The sequence below is a fragment of the Bufo bufo genome, chromosome 4 (genome assembly GCF_905171765.1).
Source record: "Bufo bufo chromosome 4, aBufBuf1.1, whole genome shotgun sequence".
Lineage (NCBI taxonomy): Eukaryota > Metazoa > Chordata > Amphibia > Anura > Bufonidae > Bufo > Bufo bufo.
In genome coordinates, this window is record NC_053392.1 from 600,760,093 (window position 1) to 600,786,534 (window position 26,442).

Consider the following 26,442-nt stretch of genomic DNA (forward strand, 5'->3'; position numbering starts at 1 on the left):
CTGTGAGAATCTCCACATCCCAAAGTGGATCCTGTGGAAGTGTACTGTAAGTACAGCAACCTGTTCAAAGAATGGAGCATAGGAGTTTGCCTGCCGTTAGGGTGAACCGCCCTGTTTGTTGCCTGAAGTAAATTATACACCCGTGCCTGGAAGCTTATGTGTATCAGTCAGCTAGAGAAGTGCGGTAATTAGGAAAAATGCTCTCAAGAATCTATTCTGCCTGTTAACTAAGATCGCAGCTGTAAGATGTGTGAAATCTGTGGAAATTATGCTTGTGAAACATCTGCTGGTCCATGCATGCTGAACCTGTGATTAATGTACCAGAAACATAATCTTCAGTGAAGATTTTTTTTATGTTAATGTTAACCTGGACTCTTTATTTCTTACATTACATTTGCACCTCAAGGTGCTGGCATCATGACAACTGGGACCCTGCCTTGCACCATAAAACATCAAGAGCACCTCGACCACCATCAGACAGGAGAACCCCAGGACCATAGTACTACACCCATCTTGCCACCTACACTCACTCGCGCCCCTGCTGCCCAGTCACTGCAGATGCAAGAACTCAAATTTTTACAAGCCATGGGAAGATCCATAGGTTCTATATGCTAGTTTCATACAAAGACCACTTGCTGCCTGACCTGACCCTTGCCTGATCTCCATTCTGACCCAAATGGGCAGCCTCAGTGAAAATGTATCTTTTCTCAGAAATGACATGCAAAAAGTGTCCTAAAGAGTCAAGGCTGTGGAGAACCGCGTTGGTGGTCTGGAGGATACAGTTTCTCCCTTGAAAAAAGCTATGGGGGCCCTTACCCGTGATGTGCCTTACCTGCTTAATAAGGCAGATGATTTGGAAAACAGACGGAATAATCTGAGGCTTATTGGCGTCCCTGAAAAATCTGAAGGCGCACACGCTGTGAAGTTTTTAGAAAAATGGCTAATGGAGAAATTTGGGCCAGATCTGTTATCCCACATGTTTACCATAGAGCGGGCGCACAGAGTGCCGTTTAAACCTCCTCCACCAGGGGGCCCTCCAAGACCACTCCTTCTTAAATTACTGCATTTTCAAGACCGTGATGCCATTCTAAGAAAAGCAAGAACGCACGAGGATCTATTGATAGATGGCAGCAGAGTACTGATCTTTCCGGATTTCTCGGCAGAGGTGCAGAAGAGGAGGGCAAAGTACCTGGAGGTGAAACGTCGATTAAGGGAGAAACAATTGATGTACTCTATGCTATATCCAGCCAGGCTGAGGGTTATTTCTGGAGGCAGACTCCATATCTTTGACACTCCTGCTTCAGCGGATCATTGGCTGGAATCTACATATCTGCCGACGGTCCCTGAGGAGCCTGCGAGCTGAGCCCAATCTGTCGTGGTCGCCTGAGAAGGACTATTTGATGTTCGTTGCCCTATCATCTAGAACAGGGATCAGCAACCTCCGGCACTCCAGCTGTTGTGAAACTACAATTCCCAGCATGCTCCATTCATTTCTATGAGAGTTCTGAGAAGAGCAGAGCAAGTATGCATGCTGGGAGTTGTAGTTTCACCTGGAGTGCCGGAGGTTGCCTACCCCTGATCTAGAAGGATGAGTATGCTGTGGACTTGGGGCCTTTATAAGTAGCATAGGGCAGAGACGTTTCCAGTTCTTATATTTAGTCTAGCCTCAGGATTTGTGTTATTGGGGGCTGCTTGAAAAATAAAGTATAGATGAGCAGGCACTCTATTTATGGGCTCATGGCAGGCATTTTATTAAATATTAAAATGGAGTTAAAATAGGCATAAAAACTCACAAAATAGCAACAATTGGATACAAAGAATTCATTTAAATATTCTAGCAGCAGTATCAAAATTCTAGCAGCAGTATCAATATATAAAACAATTCATAAATAACAGTAAAGTCAGTTGATAAATAACGGTTGGAGGATAATAGCAAATATAAGCAGCATTGGTAATATATAAATATATATAAAATGCAGGATTATCCTTAAAATGGAGTTGGTGGAATATAGTTCAATATAGCAATCCCCATGTAATGTAATCCACCTTTTGTTCAAGGAACAATTGGCTATATGGTATAGCAGCAGTGTTCTTAGTTTTAGCTATTTATGCGCATGCCGCTATTAGCGTAACTGTAATTAGTCTTTTTCTTTCTTCTTATACAAAAAGATGCAGTCTCGTTTTTCTGGTGCACATTAAGATGTTTTACTCACGGTTCAGCTGTGGTCAGAAGCGGCGTCCCGCTCTTGTTCTGAGAACAGACTGACCTTTCTAGTTCGGGACCTCCGGTAACAGCTTACTTCAAAAGTCGGCGTGCCACATGGTATGGCGGCGTCTCTGTTCAATGTTTGCAACGCCCCTTCAGTGTTCCGATCGCCTTATCACTTTTTTAATCCAGCTGCCGGGGTTCCGCTTTATAGATATTCGTGAGTGTCTTTAGGTTCAATTCCTCCTGAAGCGCTCCAGAGTCATGTTTTCAGCTTTGTCTTTTTTCTCTTTCTGTTTTGAGGTGTGGGGATGCATATATAATGCAGATGTTCTACTGTGGCCAGGAGGGAATGGCTTATAATAAGTGTTACTATACTTTGTACGTATTTGCTGATACTTACGAAAGAGTTTTTCCACTCACGTTGCTTAGGGGGGCTGGGTATTCTTTAGACGTATTTGTTCTGATCCCCGTGTCTTTAGGGGTATGTGTTTATGCTGTTTTGTATTTTTTGTTAATTTTGGGGAATCGCACCAGTGCATGTATGCAGTAGCGCTCAGTGTCGTACGGGATGATGTGAGGATCCGATGCCTCGCTTTTTTGCCGTTTAATAATGGGGGTTAATGTAATCGCTTGGAATGTGAGGGGATTGGGAGATGCTTCCAAACGGTACGCTGTGTTCAATTCAATGCGACAGTTTCAGCCCGCCATTTTTTGTCTTTCCGAAACTCATTTAACTAGAGATACCGTGGCGGTATTGAGACGTGCGTGGATTGGCCACGCATACCATTCTGTGTATGCCAGCAACGCTAGAGGAGTTAGTGTGTTAGTGCACAAGCAGATCCCATTTAGTTGTTTTGACTCTAAAGTTGATACTTACGGTAGGTTCGTATGCCTAAAATGTGTGAAATATCAAGTAACTCTGCTGCTGATTGCGGTATATATTCCCCCTCCATACTCGGAAGAGGTTTTACGGTGTGTACTGTCCTTTATTGGGACGTCGCCGGATACTGCTGCACTTATATTAGGGGACTTTAATATGGTCCTAGACTATACCCTGGATAGACATAGGGACGACTGTAACCCTGGGAGGCCTAAACCCTCTACTATGGCTAAACTCTTCATGGAAGCAGGGGTGGATGATATTTGGAGAGTGCGGAACCCTGATGTCAGACATTTTTCCTGCTACTCGAGTTCACATAACTCGTTGTCACGTATAGACCTGGCACTAGGTACGCATTCTTTGATGGAGCGAGTACTGCGGGTTGAGTATTTACCTAGAAGTATCTCCGATCACTCCCCTGTCCGTGTAGAATTAAATCTAGATCCTTATGCTATCAAATCCAGAGCTCTCTGGAAACTTAATCTGTTTTGGATTACGTTGCTAGAACAGGACGGGGGAGTGCTCGTTGATATGCAGGAATTTATGTCTTTAAATGTTGGTTCTGCATCTCCAAGTGTAGTCTGAGACACTTTCAAAGCTTTTGTTAGGGGGACCTATATTAAATACATACAGCGACGGAAGTCCAAAAATAGGGACTTGTTACAGGTTACGCAATCTAGGGTCACCACCACTGAATGCGTTTATGTAGAAAACCCTACGTCGGAAAATCGAACGGCATGGGTTGAGGCGCAACGGACGTATAAAGAGCTCCAACTTGAAAATGCGGACCGCAAACTGTTCTTTTGGAAGCAAAAGTACTTTGAGGAAGGGGAGAGTGTGGGCCACATGTTGGCCACTATTATTAAGGCCCAACAAGGAGCCCCTTATGTGGGCTGTATAAAGTCAGCGACAGGTGATGTTGTCTCTGATAGCCAGGATATTCTTAATGTATTCAGCCAATATTACAAATCCCTATATTCTTCCAGGTTACAGCGCAGCGACAGTGAGATTAAAACTTTTCTTTCTTCCCTGAGTCTATCAGCTTTAACGGTAGAGCAGAGGGAAGATTTGGAGGCTCCCATTAGTGTGGAGGAAATTATGGATGTAGTGCATGGGCTCCCGAACGAGAAAGCGCCTGGGGTAGATGGGTTATCAGGCGAATTTCTGAAGAAGTATGCTGACTTTGTGGTACCGCATTTACTGACGGTATTTGAGCAGGCCAATTTGGCGGGCGCTTTACCAGATTCCATGTGTGAAGCTACCATAGTGGTGATACCCAAACCAGGGAAGGATCCCAAAAACCCAGACTCCTATAGACCCATCTCGCTCCTGTGCGCAGATGTGAAGGTCTTAGCTAAAGTCCTCGCGAATAGACTGAACGGAGTTATACTTAGCCTGATCCATCAGGATCAGACTGGGTTTATGCCAGGAAAATCGACTGCCATAAATATTAGGAGACTGCAGCTTAATCTACAAATGTCAAAAAATGGGACGGGACAGAGGGCGATTCTTTCACTCGAAAGCCTTCGACAGCGTCGAGTGGAAGTTTCTGTGGGAGGTGATGGTGACAATGGGCTTTGGCCCTAAATTCCTGTCCTGGGTCAGGCTGTTATATGGTAGACCGCGGGCACGGGTGTGAGTTAATGGGCAGCTGTCAGATCGATTTACTCTGGAAAGAGGCACGCGACAGGGCTGTCCTTTGTCGCTGTTACTGTTCGCTATTGCCATAGAGCCCTTGGCTCATTTGTTACGCAATGACCCACAAGTGACTGGATTCCGATATGGCGCCATTGAGGAAAAAAATAGCACTTTACGCCGATGATATGTTATTGTTCCTGAATAATATATCTTTTTCAATACCCTATGTGATGCAGTTGATAGGGGATTTGGGGTCCTATTCAGGCCTAGCTATAAACTGGGATAAGTCTGTTGTACTAGCTGTTGATACTATTCCACAAGATGTGCGGGATAAGATAACCCCGTTACATATTGATAGTACTTTTAAATATCTGGGGATAATAGTCTCTTATAAAGTGCAGGAGTATATTTCATTGAACTTACTTCCGTTGTTGGACAGGAGTGTGCAAAAAGTGAAGAGCTGGTGCAAGCTGTCTCTATCCCTCATCGGAAGAGCGAACCTGGTAAAAATGGTCCTCATGCCCCAGTTCCTCTACGTGTTACACAATAGTCCGATATGGATACCCATGAAGTATTTTTACAAAATCCCAGGTTTGTTTCGGTCACTAATTTGGAACCAAAAATCCCCTAGAATTCGGTTGGAAACACGTCTCAATGCCCAAAGTGTGAGGTGTCAGATGCACATATTATGCACATGTTCTGGGAGTGTGTAGCATTGGGACCCTTCTGGACTGATGTTCTGGATGTTATTTATAAAGTGTATAATATTAGACTTCCAATTGATCCGTCGGTTTGTCTATTGGGTCTTATGCAAGATGATTTGATAGAGGGCACGACTATTGGTATTAATAGGATACTGTATAATGCCAGAAAGATGATAGCCAGGTATTGGATTAGTACGGATGTACCTACCAAACAAGAATTTATTGCTCGTCTAAATGTGCTCATTGAAATGGAAAAAGGGGTTTATTTTAAAAGGGGTGCTATTAAAAAACCGCAATTAGACTTACCGGTAATTCCGTTTCCTTGAATCCACCATGACGGCCCACATTGAGATTGACCCTTGACCTCTGTAGGGGCAGGAACCAGTGCCATCTTAAGAGCATTATAGGCCCCCGGGCAATACAGTGCACTGGGGCCCTGTCTACACAATCACGCACTAGAATAAAAATGCAAATTATCAATAAGGCGATATTTATTGGTACTTTCAACAAAATCAGTGTTTAATATAGGAATAATATATAGGGGGGGCACAAAGATACCACAGTCAAAAATGGGGGGGCAAAAACAAAATAAGTATATATAAATAAGATTACAAAATATGAGAGAATTGCGGTATGCAGGGATACATTTATAATAAAACTATTTACTTACAAAAGAAGCTGTTCAATCGTCTGCTGTGCCGTCCTCTGCTTGCTTCCGCGGATTCTTTCCCCTTCTTTCTGTCTCTCGTCAGTGCGCAGGCGCACTGTTATGGTGGATCTGTGGAAGACACACTGTTATGGGGGCATCTGTGGATGACAGTGTTATTATGCCTCTCATTAGCCCCCATATGCTGCCTCTCATCATTAGCCCCCATATGCTGCCTCTCATCATTAGCCCCCATATGCTGCCTCTCATCATTAGCCCCCATATGCCTCATCATTAGCCCCCATATGCCTCTCATCATTAGCCCCCATATGCCTCTCATCATTAGCCCCCATATGCCTCTCATCATTAGCCCCCATATGCCTCTCATCATTAGCCCCCATATGCCTCATCATTAGCCCCCATATGCCTCATCATTAGCCCCCATATGCCTCATCATTAGCCCCCATATGCCTCATCATTAGCCCCCATATGCTGCCTCTCATCATTAGCCCCCATATGCTGCCTCTCATCATTAGCCCACATATGCCTCTCATCATTAGCCCACATATGCCTCTCATCATTAGCCCCCATATGCCTCATCATTAGCCCCCATATGCCTCATCATTAGCCCCCATATGCCTCTCCATTAGCCCCCATATGCCTCTCCATTAGCCCCCATATGCCTCTCCATTAGCCCCCATATGCCTCTCCATTAGCCCCCATATGCCTCTCCATTAGCCCCCATATGCCTCTCCATTAGCCCCCATATGCCTCTCCATTAGCCCCCATATGCCTCTCCATTAGCCCCCATATGCCTCATTAGCCCCCATATGCCTCATTAGCCCCCATATGCCTCTCCATTAGCCCCCATATGCCTCTCCATTAGCCCCCATATGCCTCTCCATTAGCCCCCATATGCCTCTCCATTAGCCCCCATATGCCTCATTAGCCCCCATATGCCTCTCCATTAGCCCCCATATGCCTCTCCATTAGCCCCCATATGCCTCTCCATTAGCCCCCATATGCCTCTCCATTAGCCCCCATATGCCTCATTAGCCCCCATATGCCTCTCCATTAGCCCCCATATGCCTCTCCATTAGCCCCCATATGCCTCTCCATTAGCCCCCATATGCCTCTCCATTAGCCCCCATATGCCTCTCCATTAGCCCCCATATGCCTCTCCATTAGCCCCCATATGCCTCATTAGCCCCCATATGCCTCTCCATTAGCCCCCATATGCCTCTCCATTAGCCCCCATATGCCTCTCCATTAGCCCCCATATGCCTCTCCATTAGCCCCCATATGCCTCTCCATTAGCCCCCATATGCCTCTCCATTAGCCCCCATATGCCTCATTAGCCCCCATATGCCTCTCCATTAGCCCCCATATGCCTCTCCATTAGCCCCCATATGCCTCATTAGCCCCCATATGCCTCTCCATTAGCCCCCATATGCCTCTCCATTAGCCCCCATATGCCTCTCCATTAGCCCCCCATATGCCTCTCTCCATTAGCCCCCCATATGCCTCTCTCCATTAGCCCCCCCATATGCCTCTCCATTAGCCCCCTTATGCCCCCAGCAGCCACATTTTCTTATAAAATAAAAAATCACTTACCTCTCCTGCTCCTGGACGCCGCCTGCCTCTCCTCAGTCGACTCTGTGCTCTGAACTGGCGCGCACAGCGTGAGGTCACAGAGCGCCCTCACGCTGTGCGCAGCCCTGCACAGCCGACAGCCGAGGACCAGGAAGTGGTGAGTACAGAGCGTTCACCACTTCCTGGTCTCTCGGTTCTAATGAGCGCTTCCATAATGGAAGCGCTCATTAGTATTCAACTGGGGGATGACGGTTGGGAAGTTGGCTGGTGGGTTCACTGGGCAGGCGGGCCCCCAGGCAAGTGGGGCCCCCGGGCAACTGCCCAGCGTGCCCATTCGGAAAGACGGCCCTGGCAGGAACACATAGAGAGTTTAAGAACCCCCCACCCCTCCACCTCCTCAGTGCTTTACAATTACCCGAAAGGTGGAACAAAAAGTAAAAGGATATTGATTCATACCCTTAAACTCCTATTAATCTTATGCATGTATATATAACTATATATATATATATATATATATATATATATTTATTAAATTTATTTTGGGAAGGGGAATAGTATGGGCCGTCATGGTGGATTCAAGGAAACGGAATTACCGGTAAGTCTAATTGCGGTTTTTCCATTTCATCCACCATGACGGCCCACATTGAGATATATCAGATAACTAAGTGGGTGGGGATATCGCCTGTAAAACCCTCCGGCCGAAAAGAGCTTCATTCGAGTCCGGAAGATTAAGACGATAATGTCTTACAAAAGTATTAGCGCTTGACCAGGTTGTGGTTTTACAGATCTGGTCCAGCGAGACCCCTCATTTCTCGGCCCAAGAGGAGGCAGTGGCCCTAGTAGAGTGGGCCTTAACATTACCAGGACTGGGCTTGTTCTGAATCCTGTAACAGCATTCTATGGTGGATCTGATCCATCTGGCTATGGAAGACCTAGCTGACTTCTTTCCCTTATTTCTTCCTGAAAACTGAATAAGGAGATTGTTATCAACCCTAAAATCCTTGGTAGAATCCAGGTAATGGATAACTATATCCCCAACATCTAAGAGATGTAACTTATCGCTAGACCCTGTATACTCGGATTTAGGGATAGAGGGTAGGAAGATCTCCTGTTCTCGATGAAAAGATGAGACTACTTTAGGGAGAAAACCTGGATCGAGAGTTAGACGGATGTGATCTTTGCTGATCTGGAGGTAGGGCTCTCTACAAGAAAGGGCCTGGATCTCTCCAATACGTCTGGCTGAGGTGATTGCAATCAAAAAGGCAGTCTTCAGGGAAAGGTGTTTTAAAGAGATTTCCGACAATGGTACAAAGGGAGGTTTTGTTAGGCCTTCTAGGACGATGTTAAGATCCCAAGTAGGACAAGTATGTCTCAATCTTGAAACCGCTCTAAAGAACCTCCTGATCCATCTGTGATTGGCTAGGCTGCAGTCGTAGAAGGAGCTGAGGGCAGAAATTTGGACCTTCAGAGTACTAGGTCTCAGGCCTAATTCCAGGCCGCACTGTAGAAAGTCTAAAATCCTATTGATGGGAGGAGAGGAGGTGTCTGGGTGCTCAACTCCTAACCAAGAACAGTATTTCTTCCAGATCTTAAGGTAGATGGAGGAGGTCACCTTTTTCCTACTAGCCCGCAGAGTAAGTATCACCTTTTCCGAAAGACCCCTGCTTCTTAACGTCTCGCTCTCAGGATCCAGGCTGACAGCTTGAATATACCTGGGTCTGGATGAAGAAGAGGGCCCTGGACTAGAATATCCCTCTGGAAAGGAATCTCCCACGGATCTTCTAGCGATAGAATCTCCAACTCCTCTTTGGCCATAGAGGGGCTATTAGGATGAGAGTAGTTGGTTCCCCTAGGAGCTTCTGGACAACCCGAGGTAATAGAGGTATTGGGGGAAAGGCGTAGGCTAGTTTCCAGTTTTCCATTTCCAATGTATTGACAGAGCATCGATTGCCCATGGTCTGTCTTCTAGGTTTAGGGAGCAGAAACATTCTACCTGCGTATTTCTTCTGGAGGCGAATAAGTCTACCTCCGGACGGCCCCATCTTTCTGAGATCTTCTGGAAGATATTCCTGTTCAGAAGCCATTCTCCTGGACCTATTGTCTCTCTGCTCAGGAAGTCTGCTACTGTATTTTCGCAGCCCCTTAGGTGGATGGCGGAGAGAGATAAAGCGTTCTCTTCTGCCCAGGAGAAGATTCTTCTTGCTATCGCACCCAGAGGCCGTGACCTTGTCCCTCCTTGGTGTCGCAGATAAGCCACCGTTGTGGTATTGTCGGACATTATTCTTAGGTGTCGCCCTTTTAAAAGACTCTCTCCTTTTAATAACGCTTCCAGGACTGCTTACAGCTCTCTGTAGTTGGAGGATCTGTCTCTTATCTCGGCTGGCCAGGTACCCTGCAGAAGATGATCTCCTATCTTTGCTCCCCAGCCTCCGAGGCTTGCGTCCGTGATTACCTGAACGGCCGGATGGTTCTGCCACTGTAGGCCTCCGAGCAGTCTTCTTTTTACTTTCCACCAATCCAAATCTGTTTTTACGGCCTGTGGGATCCAGGAAATCCTGTCTAAACTTACTTGCTTTCCGTCCCAAATACTTAAGATCCAACTCTGGATCACCCTTGTGTGGCTTTGGCACCATGCAACCGAGGGAATGCAGGTGGTTAGGCTTCCAAGGAGACTCATGGAGCAATTGTGAGCCCTCTGGAACGTTCTTTTTTTTTTCTGTCAGCGCAGTAACTTTGTCCTGAGGGAGGAAGGTTTTCAACAGGGATGAGTCCAATTCCACACCCAGGAACCTTATTCTCCTGGATGGGATTAGGGTGGATTTTTTTATATTTATGATCCAGCCAAGATTTTTTAAGAATTCTGAGAATCTTTGGGTTGCCAGAAGGTTTTCGGATTCTGTCTTGCCCAGAATTAAGAAGTCGTCGAGATATGGGATGATTGTAATTCCTTCCTGACGAAGGTAAGCCATCATCTCTACCACGACTTTTGTGAAGACCCTGAGAGCCGAGGAAATACCGAAAGGGTGGGTGACATATTGAAAGTGATGGATCGACCTGTCCGGTCCCCTTAGAGCGAATCTTAGATATTTCTGGGAGAGATGATGAATAGGGACATGGTAGTAAGCGTCCTTTAGATCGATTTACGACATAAACGCCCCTTTCTGGATCAGAGGGATTGTGGATGGGATGGTTTCCATCCTGAACCTCATGTATAGAATAGACCTGTTTAGGGGTTTTAGGTTTATTATAGTGCGAAAAGATTGGTCTGGTTTTTTTACTAAAAAGAGGCTGGAATAAAACCCTCTCCTTTCCTCTGGGATAGGGACCTTTTGAATTACCCCTAGATCTAAGAGGTCCTGGACGCCCTGCCAAATTTTCTTGTAGCCCTGAGAGATTACGTTTAGAACCCAGGGATTTGAGGTTACCTGTTTCCAGGAAGATAGAAAACCCATCAGTCGCCCCCCTACTCTGGCGTCATTGCTGTTTATTTTGTCTATTCTGGGGATTGAGGATGAAGCCTCTTCCTCTCCCCCCTTTTGGATAGCTCCATCGGCCAGATTTCCCTTTCCCCCTGTAGGATCTCTGCTGAGACTGGAATTGACGAAAGGGCTTCTTTTTTGATTCTTTGTCCTCTGGAAAACCCTTCTTCTTGTCTGCTGCTCCCTCTAGGATCTTATCCAGAGTGGGACCGAAGACAAATTCCCCTGAAAAGGTGATAGAACAAAGTTTGGCCTTGGATGCCTTGTCCCCAGACCAGGCCTTCATCCATAATGCCCGCCTAGCTGCATTAGAAAGAGCAGCATCTTTGGCTGAGAAACGGATGGACTCTGCTGAAGCATCGGCCAAAAACGCTGTGGCGGAGCGGAGAAGAGGGAGAGAATCCCTGATCTCTTCTCTTGGAGTTTTGTTTTTTAGATGTTCGTCCAGTTCTCCTAGCCATATATACATCGCCCTGGCAACGGAGGTAGCAGCAATATTAGTTTTTACCCCGAACATAGCCGACTCCCAGGATTTTTTTAGGAGCCCATCTGCCTTTCTATCCATAGGATCGCCCAACTGTGAGGAGTCTTCAAAGGGTAGGGCGGTCTTCTTTACTACCTTGGCCACCTGTAAATCAACTTTAGGGGTCTGATTGTATAATTTGCTTTCAGTCGGGTCAAAGCAGAGTCTGTTTCTGAATTCTTTGGGAACGCCTAATCTCTTCTCCGGGTCTGACCACTCCTCCATTATCATCTCTCTTATATTTTCATTGATGGGAAAAACTATTGAAGATTTAGATCTAAGACCCCCAAACATCTCATCCTGTACCGTACGGGCCTAGGGGTATCCTCAATTCCCATTGTGGATCTGACTGCTCTTAGCAACTCCTCCATTTCGTCAGCGGAGAAAAAATCTTTTTTATCCTCGTCCAAAATTTCCCCGTCAGACAAGGGTTCCTCATTAGGAAATTGTCTGGATGAGGCGGAGGCCACTTCAACCTCTTCACCATCAGAAGAGGAGATAACGAACAGTTTGCGTTTCTTAGAAGGGTTGGGGTTACTAGCAGGGGCAGACAAGGTGGCTAAAGAAGACTTAATCTCGTCCGCAATAAAGGACTTAATTTCAGAGAGTATATCTGGTTGTTCTTCCTTCCATATTTCCATTGTGCAAGATTTGCACAGCCTTTTTTTGTAGTTCTCAGGGAGACGCTTGGAACAAGCACAGCATTTTAAGAGTTTAGGTTTTGATTTTGACTCCTTGCTGCCCTGGAGAGAGGAAGCAACCAGATATGCCAAAATTAGTATTTCAAGATAAAGAATCTGAAATATACACCCCCCAGAAGGGGACTCACGGTACTGGTGGCAGTAGGATCAGGACCTTCCTGGCGGGGAGTAGGTGTCTCAGACATCGCGGTGTAGCAGGCGAAGGGCCGGAAGGAACCGCGGCCTTTTCTTTTTTTAAAAACCCGCCGTCTGACGTCATCTAGCTGCGCCCCCTGGTGACGGCGTGGGCCTGCGCAGCACCAGCCTACTAGAGGATACGTGCGTCGCTCGGCCCGCCTCCATAAGCGCTCCATGCGCCTCACCTGCTCCCCCTGCCGGTCACAAGCGCTCGGCCCGCCTCCAGAAGGAAGGTGACGCCGAGCGAGCGCGCGAGATGTCCAGTGAAGCCGGCACCCCCGACTGCTTCCTCAAGGAGGGAAGGAAGTTCAAAGGTATGGGAGGACCGCAGGCCTCGGCATAGGCCAAGACGAGGGTCCTTGATGCTCCAAGCTGGCCAGCCTTAGCCCATGCCGCGGGAGGCCAGCTGGAGAACCTGTAAAGAAGTTGTTATCCTCCTTAAAGGAGGATCCTCTTCACGTGTTGGCCCCTGTAGGGGCAGGAAAGCACTGAGGAGGTGGAGGGGTGGGGGGTTCTTAAACTCTCTATGTGTTCCTGCCCCTACAGAGGTCAAGGGTCAATCTCAATGTGGGCCGTCATGGTGGATGAAATGGAAAAATTTGATTCTATTTGGGGTCCGTGGGTACAAACGCCAAGTATACCTTCTAGACGACTTCTCCTTGATAATGTGAGGAGGAATCTGCTGGGATGAACAATGTGAAGGATTGTAGGATCACGGTGATGGCTGTAGTCCAGTTTGTGATGGTACTGAGCGCTACAATGAGAGGAAGTACTGTTGGCTGTGTTTGGGGGGGGGGTGGGAGGGAGGGGATATGTTTTGATGTATTTTATGTACATGCTATCTCTTGGATGGACTGGATTCCACTTTTACTTTTTGGACATGTACATTCATACTGTCGTATGTTTAATTGCTATATTTTTTTTTCTTGAATATGAAAAATAAAAAATGATCTGATTTAAAAAAAAAAGATCTTCACAGCACTTCTACAGATCATAGGGAAACTTTCATGAGACCTTATTTCTATCTACCTGATCATCATATGGAGCATTTTGATGTTCTTCTGAACCATCCTGTAGAAGAAGAGGGCTGGGACATCTCTCCAGTGTTGTTCTCTCTTCTTTAACTGTAGGAAACACATACAGTGACTTAAAGAGGACCTTTCACTAGTTTAAAAACTAAAAACTAACTATATCAGTGGGCAGAGCGGCGCCCAGGGGTCCCCCTGCACTTACTAGTATGTCTGGGCGCCGCTCCGTTCGCCCGGTATAGGCTCCGGTGTCTGCAGCTCCCTCTTTAATAGTGGGCGGAGTTTTTGTATTAGGGTTGTCCCTTGCTGCAGCGCTGGCCAATTGTAGCGCACAGCTCATAGCCTGGGACATACTAGTAAGTGCAGGGGGACCCCTGGGCGCCGCTCTGCCCACTGATATAGTTAGTTTGTAGTTTTTAAACTAGTGAAAGGTCCTCTTTAATTCCAGTGATGTAGCAATAGGGGTCGCAAATTCCAACCGGTCCCCTAAGCCAGGGGGGCCCCCTTGCCAGTGGCGCAATGCCAATTACCGTCTTATAAAGCGAATACTAGTGAGTGCTTCCATTATTGAAGTGTTCACTAGTCTGCAGAAGGTAGGAGAAGCAGTGAGTGAAGTGCTGCATTTACTCCTCCTCCCAGGTCTTTTCTGGCCGGTGCCAGACTTTGTACTGTGGGCACTAAGAACTGACGCTGTACGCAGGCCTAAATAAGAACTGGGACCGCGGCTGCAGAAGAGACCGCTGGACCTGGATAGTAGTGGCGGAGCAGGAGAGGTAAGTTTAAATTTAAGGTCAAATATGGGGCTCTGACATGGAGGTCTACAGGTGATCTGATCTGATGTCTGATATGGGGGTCTAAGAAGTGAGTCTAATGGGGGTCGGATCTAAGGTCTGATATTGGGCAAGGGACAGATCTCCCTCGGCTGTCACATGAGGATTGTATGGTTCTGGATGCCCCCCTAACAATTAGAGGAATTAGAAGAGGCAGCGAGATCCATGGCTAATGATAAGGCCCCGGGACTGGATGGTCTCCCTGTTGAGATATATAAAAATCTACTTCCTGAATTGATGGCAGTGTTTAATTATTCCCTTGAGGTAGGCTACTTACCTGATTCCATGCAAGAAGCACTGATAGTGGCCCTCCCCAAACCGGGAAAAGATCTGAAACTGCCAGACTCTTATAGACCTATTTCACTGCTGTTCACGGATGTCAAGATACTGGCTATGGTCCTGGCTACGCGCCTCTCCAAAGTAATACTATCTGTTATTAATCCAGACCAGACCAGATTCATGCCCCAAAAATCCACATCCATCAATATTCAAAGAGTCTTTACTAGTTTACAAATACCGGCAGATAATATGGGGGTGTGAACTGTTATGGGCAGAAACAGGAATACAGACACCTTTGTAGCTTGTGCGTCAGACTGTTGCTAGTTTATTTTGTAAGTTGCTCAAAATAACAAACAAAACCAAAACAAACAATAGCCGTCTGGCTCCTGCCTATCTCACTTGGCAGCTCTAGCTACACTTGTAAGACAAAACACAAAGAGCGTTTTCAAGGCGAAAACAGAGCAACTTACAGTTTAGTAGTTAGATAGAAAAGCGACAGCTCTCAGAGCTCCTAGGCTTGCAGCTTCTCAAACAGACTGCCCACACTCCCAGAGAGAGAGAGCTCCTCTGTCAGGCCTGCTGACCTAATTAGTACATCTGTGTGAGCAGTCCCCCCAGGCAGGTAAAACCCGGACTGGCTCCGGGTAGTCAGGGAACCCACCCAACTCTTCCCTGACCGGCTCCAGGACCCTAAACAAAGAAAACCAAACCTTCCTGGAGCCTTTTAACACATGAAGTGCCGGAAACTTGGTGCAATGTACACACCATCCAGCCAAACATTGTGACACCCTGTCACATACCCCCTCCCTCTGTTCGAACCCGTGGGTACGGACACTTTCCATGAACATACAATGAGTTCGGGAGAGAGCGTCAGCATTGGCCTGCTGTCACGGCGGACGTGCACTCAGTATAAAAGAAAACACACCAACCAGGCTCTGGACGAGAGACAGGGGAAGGGTCACCTCCTAGTAAATCCCTGACCTCTTTCCCTGCACTGCTCAGCCCACAGGCAGACCTTGAAGGTAGGTGTGCTGTGTCCTCCAGCCTGGACTGACAAAACCCTGAACTCCCTGAGATGGTGAAGTGGGGAGATAGGAGCAGCCTGCTCTCACAGAACCTGGGTGGGAAAGATGACACAAATAACCAAACTAGAAATGACACTTATCTTCTGAGAGCAGTAACTGACAGCCAACCTTTCCTCCAAACTTCCCAGACCCAAATGATCAGTATAATCCGCTCAGAGCACTTAGCTGGAGGCCATTTAAACTAATGACTCCACCCAGTGCACCTGATGAGAGGCGGATCCAGCACGGCACCAAAACAAATACTAAACTCGTGCTGCTATCCTGGCCGACCTCCGCACATCGTCAGAGTGGGGCATGACAGTACCCCCCTGTCACGGAACCATGAACCAGACGTACAACAAGAGATAAGTGAAAATAAGAAGGCTTTATTGAAAATAAAGCTGTAAAGCAAAAGTCCAAACGGATGGTGAAACCGAGCAGAGTCTTTGCGAAGCCAGAGGTCAGGAACCAGAAGGGTAGTCAGACGAAGCCAGGATCAGGAACCAGCAGGGTAGTCAGACGAAGCCAGGATCAGGAACCAGCAGGGTAGTCAGACGAAGCCAGGATCAGGAACCAGCAGGGTAGTCAGACGAAGCCAGGATCAGGAACCAGAAGCAGCAGCAGTCTTAGAAGCATGTGAACACAAGAGGACCAAGCAAGGAACTGAAGCCACAGACCTCCTATATATATGAGCTAGGCATCCAGCTCCTCCCAGGGGAAGGAGGAGCCGCAGGGTGGAAGGCTACAAGAAACCCAGAAAACCAAGATGGCCGCCAGCACATGTCAAACGAAGGAGAGCAGCAAGCAGGTAAGACCATGACAGTACCTCCCCCTCAAGGGCCCCTCCTCCGCGGAGCACAAAACGGTTTCTGAGGGAAGCGTGCGTGGAAGGCTCGGAGCAAGGCAGGAGCATGGACATCTGCGGAGGGAACCCAGGAACGCTCCTCTGGACCATAACCACGCCAATGGACCAAAAACTGCAACCGACCGCGGACCAGGCGTGAGTCCAGGATATTGCTCACCTCATATTCCTCACGATTGCCCACTTGGACCGGACGAGGCCGAGGAACCGAGGAAGTGAAACGATTACACACCAGTGGCTTCAACAGGGAGACATGAAACACGTTGGAGATCCGCATGCCAGGAGGAAGCGCAAGGGCATAGGCTACCGGGTTTACCCTGCGAAGCACTCGGAAGGGACCAACAAAGCGAGGCGCCAGCTTGGGAGTGGGCACTCGAAGGTTGAGGTTGCGGGTGGACAACCATACACGGTCTCCGACCTGGTAGGAAGGAGCAGGCGCTCGTCTGCGATCAGCCTGGAGTCTCTGGCGCTGCGCAGAGACCTCAAGGGACTTCTGGATCTGTACCCAAGAAGCACGTAGGACGGAAAGGTGATCCTCCACAGCCGGAATATCCTGGGGAGAGAATACCTCCGGTAACACGGCAGGTTGGAACCCATAATTGGCCATGAAGGGAGACGTCCCAGAGGAAGAGTTCACCGCCGTGTTCCTGGCAAACTCAGCCCAAGGCAGGAGGTCAACCCAATTGTCTTGGTGATCGGAGACATAGCAACGAAGGAATTGCTCCAAGGCCTGATTGGATCGTTCTGCGGCCCCATTGGACTGAGGGTGGTAGGCCGAGGAGAAGGAGAGATGAATCCCCAACTGGGAGCAAAAGGCGCGCCAGAACCTGGACACAAACTGACTCCCCCGATCCGACACAATCTCCTTAGGCAAACCGTGCAACCGGAAGACCTCCCTGGCAAAAATCGTGGCCAACTCTTGTGCAGAGGGTAACTTCTTGAGAGGAACACAGTGGCACATTTTGGAAAACCGATCCACAATCATGAGAATGACCGTATGGCCTCGGGATGCAGGGAGGTCCACAATGAAATCCATCCCCAGGTGTGACCATGGGCGCTCCCCGGTGGCTATGGGTTGCAGAAGGCCCAACGGAAGGTGCCGAGGGGACTTACTCTGGGCACAAACGGAGCATGCCGCTACATATGCGGCGATGTCGGAACGTAGGGAAGGCCACCAGAACAGACGTGAAACAGCCCAGGACAGCTGATTCTTTCCAGGATGCCCCGCGGTCTTGGAGTTATGGTAGGTTCGCAACAACCGAGTGCGCAACTCCTCAGGCACAAAACATCTGCCGTTGGGTCTCCCAGAGGGAGCACCAGATTGAGCCGCCAAAATCTGCTCACCCAGGGGAGAGGTCAGGCTGGTGCGAATGGCGGCCAGGATCTGATTCGGAGGTATGACCGAAGTCGGAATCGACTCCTCCCTGGACAGCTCGGAGTACTGCCGTGATAAGGCATCCGCCCTGATGTTCTTGGAACCGGGTAGGTAGGAGACCACGTAATTAAAACGAGACAAGAACAGAGCCCATCTGGCCTGACGTGGTGTCAATCTCTTGGCCTCAGAAAGGTAGGTCAGATTCTTGTGGTCCGTCAGGATGAGAACCGGAACCACCGAACCCTCGAGCAAGTGCCTCCATTCTTTAAGGGCCTGCACGATGGCCAATAACTCCCTGTCACCAATCTGATAGTTGCACTCCGCGGAAGACAGTTTCCGGGAGTAAAACCCACAAGGAAGCAGAGGACCCTCTGGTGTTCTACGCTGAGACAGAAGGGCGCCTACTCCCGTCTCAGACGCGTCCACCTCGAGGACAAAGGGCAACCCAGGGTTGGGATGCGACAGAATCGGAGCCGACACAAAGGCGGACTTTAGGGCCTCAAAAGCTCGGATGGCCTCGAGCGGCCAGACCTGGGAATTACTGCCCTTCCTGGTCAGATCCGTGAGAGGCTTGGCCAGCATGGAAAAGTCCCTGATGAACTTCCGATAATAATTGGCGAAGCCCAAAAAGCGCTGCAGGGAACGAAGACCACTGGGCTGGGGCCACTGTAAGACAGCCGAAACCTTCTCAGGATCCATGGAGAACCCCTCAGCGGAAATTATGTAACCTAAGAAGGTTACCTGGGATCGGTGAAATTCGCATTTCTCAAGCTTACCGAACAGCTTGTTCTCTCGTAACCGTTGCAACACTCGTCTGACATCCAGAATGTGGGCCTCCATGGATTCAGAATATACCAAGATGTCATCCAAATAGACTACCACACACTGCTGCAACAGGTCACGGAAAACATTGTTGATGAATTCCTGAAAGACTGCGGGCGCATTGCACAACCCAAAGGGCATAACCAAGGATTCGTAATGACCGGTCCTGGTGTTAAACGCGGTCTTCCACTCATCGCCCGCCTTGATCCTTACCAGGTTATATGCCGCCCTCAGGTCGAGTTTGGTAAAGACCGTGGCCCCTTTAAGGCGATCGAACAGCTCGGAAATCAAGGGTATCGGGTAAGCGTTCTTGATCGTGATGCGATTGAGACCCCTGTAATCGATGCAAGGCCTCAACTCACCGCCCTTCTTTTTCACAAAGAAAAATCCAGCCCCTGCCGGGGACGAAGATTTGCGAATGTGTCCGCGTGAAAGCGCCTCCCTCACGTACTCCTCCATGGCCTCATTCTCCGCTACCGACAGTGGATAGACTTTGCCACGAGGAGGAACGGCACCAGATTGTAACTCTATGGCACAATCGTATGGGCGGTGCGGAGGTAGGGCAACCGCGCGCACCTTATCGAATACATCCCGGTACTCCTCGTATTCAGGAGGCAACAGAGAGTCCGAGGAAGTACACAGCAACTTGACAGACCCATGGATGCAACTAGCCCCACACTGCGGTGACCACGAGAGGATCTCGACCGATCTCCAATCGAAAGTCGGATTATGCTTCTGGAGCCAGGGGTACCCCAAGACCACCGAGTAGTGTGGAGACGAAATAACCTGGAGGCAGACCGACTCTCTGTGAACGGCACCAATGGCTATCCCCACTGGAAGGGTCTCATGAGTCACGTGTGGCGGCAGAAGGGGTCTGCCGTCTATCGCCTCAAGAGCCAGTGGGGAACCTCGAGCCTGCAGAGGAATGGAATTGGCGGCAGCGAACACACTATCAATGAACAAACCACCAGCACCAGAGTCCACCAACGCCTGGGTCGTCACCGAGCCCCCGACCCAGGAGAGGACAACAGTGATCAGTGGTTTGTCAACACGGGAAACCGGGGACGAGGAGACTCCACCCAAGATCTGCCCCCGACAGGATCTCAGGGTACGAGCGTTTCCCGGACGGTTCGGACATGCCAACCGAAAATGCCCACCGAGACCACAGTACATGCATCGGCCCTCGCGTCTCCGGAGTGCCCTCTCCCCCTCGGACAGGCGAGCAAACCCCAGCTGCATGGGTTCACCCCCAGACAAGTCATCCCCAGGAGGCGTGGGAGGAGAGGGAGGCACGGGTGGGACAGCAAACGTAGGCACCAATCTGTTAGAAGACCTCTGCAGGTTCTCCTTAAAGGAAGGTCTCTCCCTGAGTCTGGTGTCAATCAAAATCAGGAAAGAAATAAGAGACTCGAGCTCAACTGGTAGGTCCTTAGCTGCAACCTCATCCTTCAAGGCATCCGAGAGACCATGAGAGAAAGCAGCGACCAGAGCCTCATTATTCCAGCCCACCTCTGCTGCCAGGGTACGAAACTCAATGGCGTATTCAGCTACGGATCGTGAACCCTGTCTGATGGACATAAGGAGCTTCGCAGCAGAGGCAGCACGAGCCGGCACATCGAATACCTTCCGAAGAGAAGCAACAAAACCGGAAAACTCGGCAACCACCGGATTGTTGTTCTCCCATAAAGGGCTGGCCCAGGCCAAGGCCTTGTCCGAGAGCAGCGAGATCAAGAAGCCCACCTTTGATCTCTCAGTAGGAAAGGCATGTGGCAGCAACTCGAAATAAATGCCCACCTGGTTAAGGAAACCTCGGCACTGAGTTGGCTCTCCCCCAAAGCGCTGTGGAAGAGGGGCAGAACCGGTCATACCCCGAAACACCGCAGGCGCAACAACAGGTGTCGGGGTAGACTCTGGCGCAACAACCGGAGCGGCAGTAGGAGCGAGCCCAGGAGCGACAACCGACCCATCGGCAATGGGAGTGAAATGAGCCGTGCGTTCAAGCAGGGTTTGCAACGCCACAGCAAACCGACCCAACAGGTGATCCTGCTGATCAAGTCTGGCAACCAGCGCGGGTAGCGAGGATGGCCCTGTACCGTCAGAATTCATGGCTTGGTCCTAATGTCACGGAACCATGAACCAGACGTACAACAAGAGATAAGTGAAAATAAGAAGGCTTTATTGAAAATAAAGCTGTAAAGCAAAAGTCCAAACGGATGGTGAAACCGGGCAGAGTCTTTGCGAAGCCAGAGGTCAGGAACCAGAAGGGTAGTCAGACGAAGCCAGGATCAGGAACCAGCAGGGTAGTCAGACGAAGCCAGGATCAGGAACCAGCAGGGTAGTCAGACGAAGCCAGGATCAGGAACCAGCAGGGTAGTCAGACGAAGCCAGGATCAGGAACCAGAAGCAGCAGCAGTCTTAGAAGCATGTGAACACAAGAGGACCAAGCAAGGAACTGAAGCCACAGACCTCCTATATATATGAGCTAGGCATCCAGCTCCTCCCAGGGGAAGGAGGAGCCGCAGGGTGGAAGGCTACAAGAAACCCAGAAAACCAAGATGGCCGCCAGCACATGTCAAACGAAGGAGAGCAGCAAGCAGGTAAGACCATGACACCCCCCCTTCTACGGGTGACCTCGAGTCGAGAATCCTGGAGATCTCGAACTCCAAGTTTCCCTCGACTAGAACAGGAGGAGGAGGCAATGGCGATGGTACCACCGGTTTAACATTTTTTTTTTAGTAAAGACTTGTGAAAGACGTCATGGATCCTCCAAGTCTACGGCAGATCCAGCAGAAACGCCACAGGATTGATCACCGCAGAAATTTTATACGGACCTACAAATCTTGGATCCAGTTTCCAAGATGGCACTCTCAACTTGATATTTTTAGTGGACAACCACACCAGATAACCCACACACAGGTCCGGACCAGTCACACGTCTCCTGTCAGCCATTCGTTTATACCTCTCACTGATCCTCTCCAAATTCCCTTGAATCCTCCGCCAGATAGAGGACAAGGCAGAAGAGAATCTCTCCTCCTCTGGCATCCCGGAGGAACGAGACCCAGAAAAGGTACCAAACTGAGGATGGAAACCGTATGCGGCAAAAAATGGCGACTTACCCGTGGACTCCTGCCTACGGTTATTCAATGCAAATTCTGCTAAGGACAAGAATGAGGACCAGTCCTCCTGATTCTCAGCCACAAAGCACCTCAAGTAGGTCTCCAGGTTTTGATTGGTACGCTCCGTCTGACCATTTGACTGTGGATGAAAAGCCGACGAGAAAGAAAGTTGAATGCCAAGTCGAGAGCAGAACGCCCTCCAAAACCTGGAGACAAACTGCGTGCCCCTATCAGAGACCACATCCGAAGGAACACCGTGCAATTTCACAATATTATCCACAAAAATCTGCGCAAGAGTCTTAGCGTTAGGCAGACTTGTTAGTGGAATAAAGTGAGCCATTTTACTGAAACGGTCGACTACCACCAAAATCACTGTTCTCCCGGAGGAACTCGGCAGGTCCGTAATAAAGTCCATGGACAAATGCGTCCAAGGACGAGATGGAATAGACAATGGGAGAAGTGAACCAGGCGGTCGAGTATGAGCCACCTTTGACCAAGCGCAGGTTTCACAAGCTGTCACATAATTCTCAATACTCTTACGCAACCCTGGCCACCAGAACCTCCGGGACACCAGAACACAGGTGGACTTACGACCAGGATGTATCGTAGGCCTTCAGGAACAAACAACCTCCCTGGGGGACACGAACCGGGAGCCCCCTCCTGAGCTTCCAATACCTCCATCTCTATTTCAGGGTACAGAACGGAGACCACCACTCCATCCGCCAAAATCGGCGCCGGATCTTCTGAATCACCTCCCCCAGGGAAGCTGCGAGACAAGGCATCTGCCTTGACGTTCTTGACCCCTGGGCGAAAGGTAACCACGAAATTGAACCTGGTAAAAAACAATGACCATCTGGCCTGTCTAGGGTTCAGACGTTTGGCAGATTGCAGGTAAGCCAAATTCTTATGGTCTATATACACAGTAACGGGGTGAGACGCCCCCTCTAACCAGTGACGCCATTCTTCAAAGGCCAACTTGATAGGGAGTTGTTGGCTATCTCCAACATCATAATTCCCCCCCACCGACCGAGAGTTTCCTGGAGAAGAAGGCACACGGGACCCACTTGCCAGGAGAAGGACCCTGCGAAAGCACCGCCCCAACCCCCACCTCTGATGCATCAACCTCAACCACGAATGGCTGAGATACATCCGGCTGCACCAGAATGGGAGCAGACGCAAAACGCTCCTTAATAGCCGAAAAGGCCTGCAATGCCTCATCCGACCAGACAGAGACATCAGCGCCCTTCTTGGTCATATCAGTAAGAGGTTTGACTAGCGTGGAATAATTAAAAATAAATTTTCTATAATAATTCGTAAACCCCAAAAATCGCATCAAAGCTTTCTGATTCTCCAGTCGGTCCCACTCCAGAACCGCCCAGACCTTTTCGGGGTCCATACGAAAACCGTAATCAGAAAGCATGTATCCCAAGAATGGAAGCTCTTGCACCGCAAACAAACATTTCTCCAATTTGGCAAATAACTTATTCTCCCGAAGGATCGTCAAAACCTGTCTCACATGATCCTGATGGGTCTTCAGATCAGGAGAATAAATTAAAATGTCATCTAGGTAGACTACTACGAACCTCCCCACCAAGTGATGAAAAATATCATTGACGAATAGCTGAAATACCGCTGGCGCATTCGTCAACCCAAAAGGCATTACCAGGTTCTCAAAATGACCCTCGTGCGTATTGAAGGCCGTTTTCCACTCATCCCCCTCCTTGATCCTGATCAGATTGTATGCTCCTCTCAAATCCAACTTGGAGAACACCTTGGCTTCAACAATCTGATCAAAAAGATCAGAGATCAAAGGCAGGGGATATGGATCCCGGACTGTAATACGGTTCAGCTCCTGGAAATCCAAACACGGTCTCAGTGATCCATCTTTCTTCTTCACGAAGAACAAACCTACAGCCACTGGAGACTTAGATGGTCTAATATGACCCTTTGCCAAACTCTCGGCTACATACTTTCGCATGACCTCTCTCTCGGGTTGAGAGAGGTTGTAGAGCCGAGACTTAGGCAACATAGCCCCCGGAATGAGATTCACTGGACAATCATAGTCACGATGAGGGGGCAATTCCTGAGCCCCACCCTCCGAAAAGACGTCCGAAAAATCCGAGAGATACTGAGGCAAGGCCGTAACGGACACTTCAGAAATAAATGTGACAAGACAATTATCCGAACAAAACTTGCTCCAACCAATGATTTGTCTCGCTTGCCAGTCTATAATTAGATTATGTCTAGACAACCATGGCAACCCCAAAACTATTGGAGCTGGCAAATCCTTCATGACGAAACAAGAAATAATCTCTGCATGTGAATCACCCACCCTTAATGAATACCATGAACAACGTGAGTAAGGCTCCTTTGAGAAAGAGGGGAAGAATCAATAGCAAAAATACGAATCTCGTTCTCTAACGTGCAAGTACTTAGTCCCAGACCCTGAAGAAACAGGAAGTCAATTAAATTTACCCCAGCACCACAATCAAGAAAAACATCAACAAACACATCTCTAGACTCTAGCACCACCATAGCTGAAAGGAGAAAACGAGAACTGCAGGGAACTTGCATACCAGTCTGCTCCACCACACCATTCATACTACCAAGTGTGAGGGGAGTTTTTTTTTTCTTTTTTTCTTTTATCTCTTCCCCCTGTGGTACAACATAAGGACAAGAAAAAACAAAATGACCCCTCTTCCCACAATAGAAACATAGATTGTGCATTTTTCGAAAGTCTCTACTATCCGAATGGCAAGATATCTGACCTAACTGCATGGGTTCCTCCCCTACCCCAGAGTAACAAGCAATATCACCCTGGACAGCCGGTGAAACAAAACCACACGCCGAAGAAATCCCCTGCACGGAGGGACCCTTACACCTCTCTCTGATACGTCTATCCAAACGTATAGCCAAAGACATTGCGTTCTCCAATGTATCTGGGTATTCATGAAAAGCCAGCGCATCCTTCAACCTTTCAGATAACCCCTGACAAAACTGACTACGTAACGCAGGGTCGTTCCACCCCGACTCAGTAGCCCATCTCCTAAACTCTGTGCAGTAAATCTCAGCAGTATGTTTACCCTGTAGTAAGTTACGTAATTTTGATTCTGCCATTGAAACTCGATCTGGGTCATCGTAAATCAATCCCAGGGCTTTAAAAAATTCCTCCACCGACCGGAGGGCTAGAGAACCGGGCGGCAGAGAAAAAGCCCAGGATTGCGCGTCCCCTTTAAGCAAAGACATGATGATACCCACCCTTTGATCCTCATTACCTGATGAAAATGGGCACAATCGAAAGTACAAATAACATGACTCTTTGAAACGGAAAAAATCATCAGTACCCCCTGCAAATTTCTCAGGAAGAGCGACTTTAGGCTCCCCAACAGTTTGACCTGTACCTGAAGCCAGCACCCTCTGAAACTGTGTGACCGAACTACGCAGATCCGCAACCTCCAGGGACAAACCCTGCATGCGGTCAACCAGTGCATCAATTGACGACATCACATAAACTCTGAGCAATGGCAGTCACAGTATGGCGGATTATAATGTCACGGCGGACGTGCACTCAGTATAAAAGAAAACACACCAACCAGGCTCTGGACGAGAGACAGGGGAAGGGTCACCTCCTAGTAAATCCCTGACCTCTTTCCCTGCACTGCTCAGCCCACAGGCAGACCTTGAAGGTAGGTGTGCTGTGTCCTCCAGCCTGGACTGACAAAACCCTGAACTCCCTGAGATGGTGAAGTGGGGAGATAGGAGCAGCCTGCTCGCACAGAACCTGGGTGGGAAAGATGACACAAATAACCAAACTAGAAATGACACTTATCTTCTGAGAGCAGTAACTGACAGCCAACCTTTCCTCCAAACTTCCCAGACCCAAATGATCAGTATAATCCACTCAGAGCACTTAGCTGGAAGCCATTTAAACTAATGACTCCACCCAGTGCACCTGATGAGAGGCGGATCCAGCACGGCACCAAAACAAATACTAAACTCGTGCTGCTATCCTGGCCGACCTCCGCACATCGTCAGAGTGGGGCATGACTCCTGCAGCTTTCCTGCTCTGTGCTCCACTGAGAAATTATAGTCCTGTAGTGACAGGAACCAGTGAGTCACCCTTGCATTATGACCTTTGGCCCGTGACATCGGCCGAGCAGATAGTATCGCAAAGTCTCCAAAGCCCATTTGATGGCCAAACACTCGCGCTCCGCAATACTATGGTTTTTCTCAGCCGGGGTTCGCTTCCTACTCAAATATATCACTGGGTGTTCTTCTCCGTGCACCAACTGTGACACACAGCCCCTAAGCATCTGTTTGAACAACAAACTTTTTTTTAAAATCAGGAGCGATCAAAACTGGCCTACTGCATAACACCTCCTTGAGTTTACAAAACGCAACCTCAGCATGTTTGTTCCAAGAAATTCCCCCTGAGCTATTGCCTTTGATTAGGTCCGTAAGTGGAGCAGCTATGGTGGCAAAATCTGGAATAAACCTCTGGTAATACCCTACCATG

General features: G+C 48.7%; 2 protein-coding genes across 2 annotated transcripts in view; both read right to left on the reverse strand.

The window, feature by feature from the left end:
* LOC120999334 (zinc finger protein 436-like) overlaps nt 1–26,442 on the reverse strand; it is a 580,871-nt gene that overhangs the window by 489,681 nt on the left and 64,748 nt on the right. The window lies entirely within an intron of this gene.
* The window catches only part of LOC120999549 (gastrula zinc finger protein XlCGF17.1-like), a 41,316-nt gene that overhangs the window by 8,846 nt on the left and 6,028 nt on the right, over nt 1–26,442 (reverse strand). Inside the window, exon 2 of the mRNA XM_040430523.1 lies at nt 13,580–13,674. Within this exon, the coding sequence (XP_040286457.1) occupies nt 13,580–13,674 (95 nt within the window). The remainder of the gene's footprint in view (nt 1–13,579; nt 13,675–26,442) is intronic.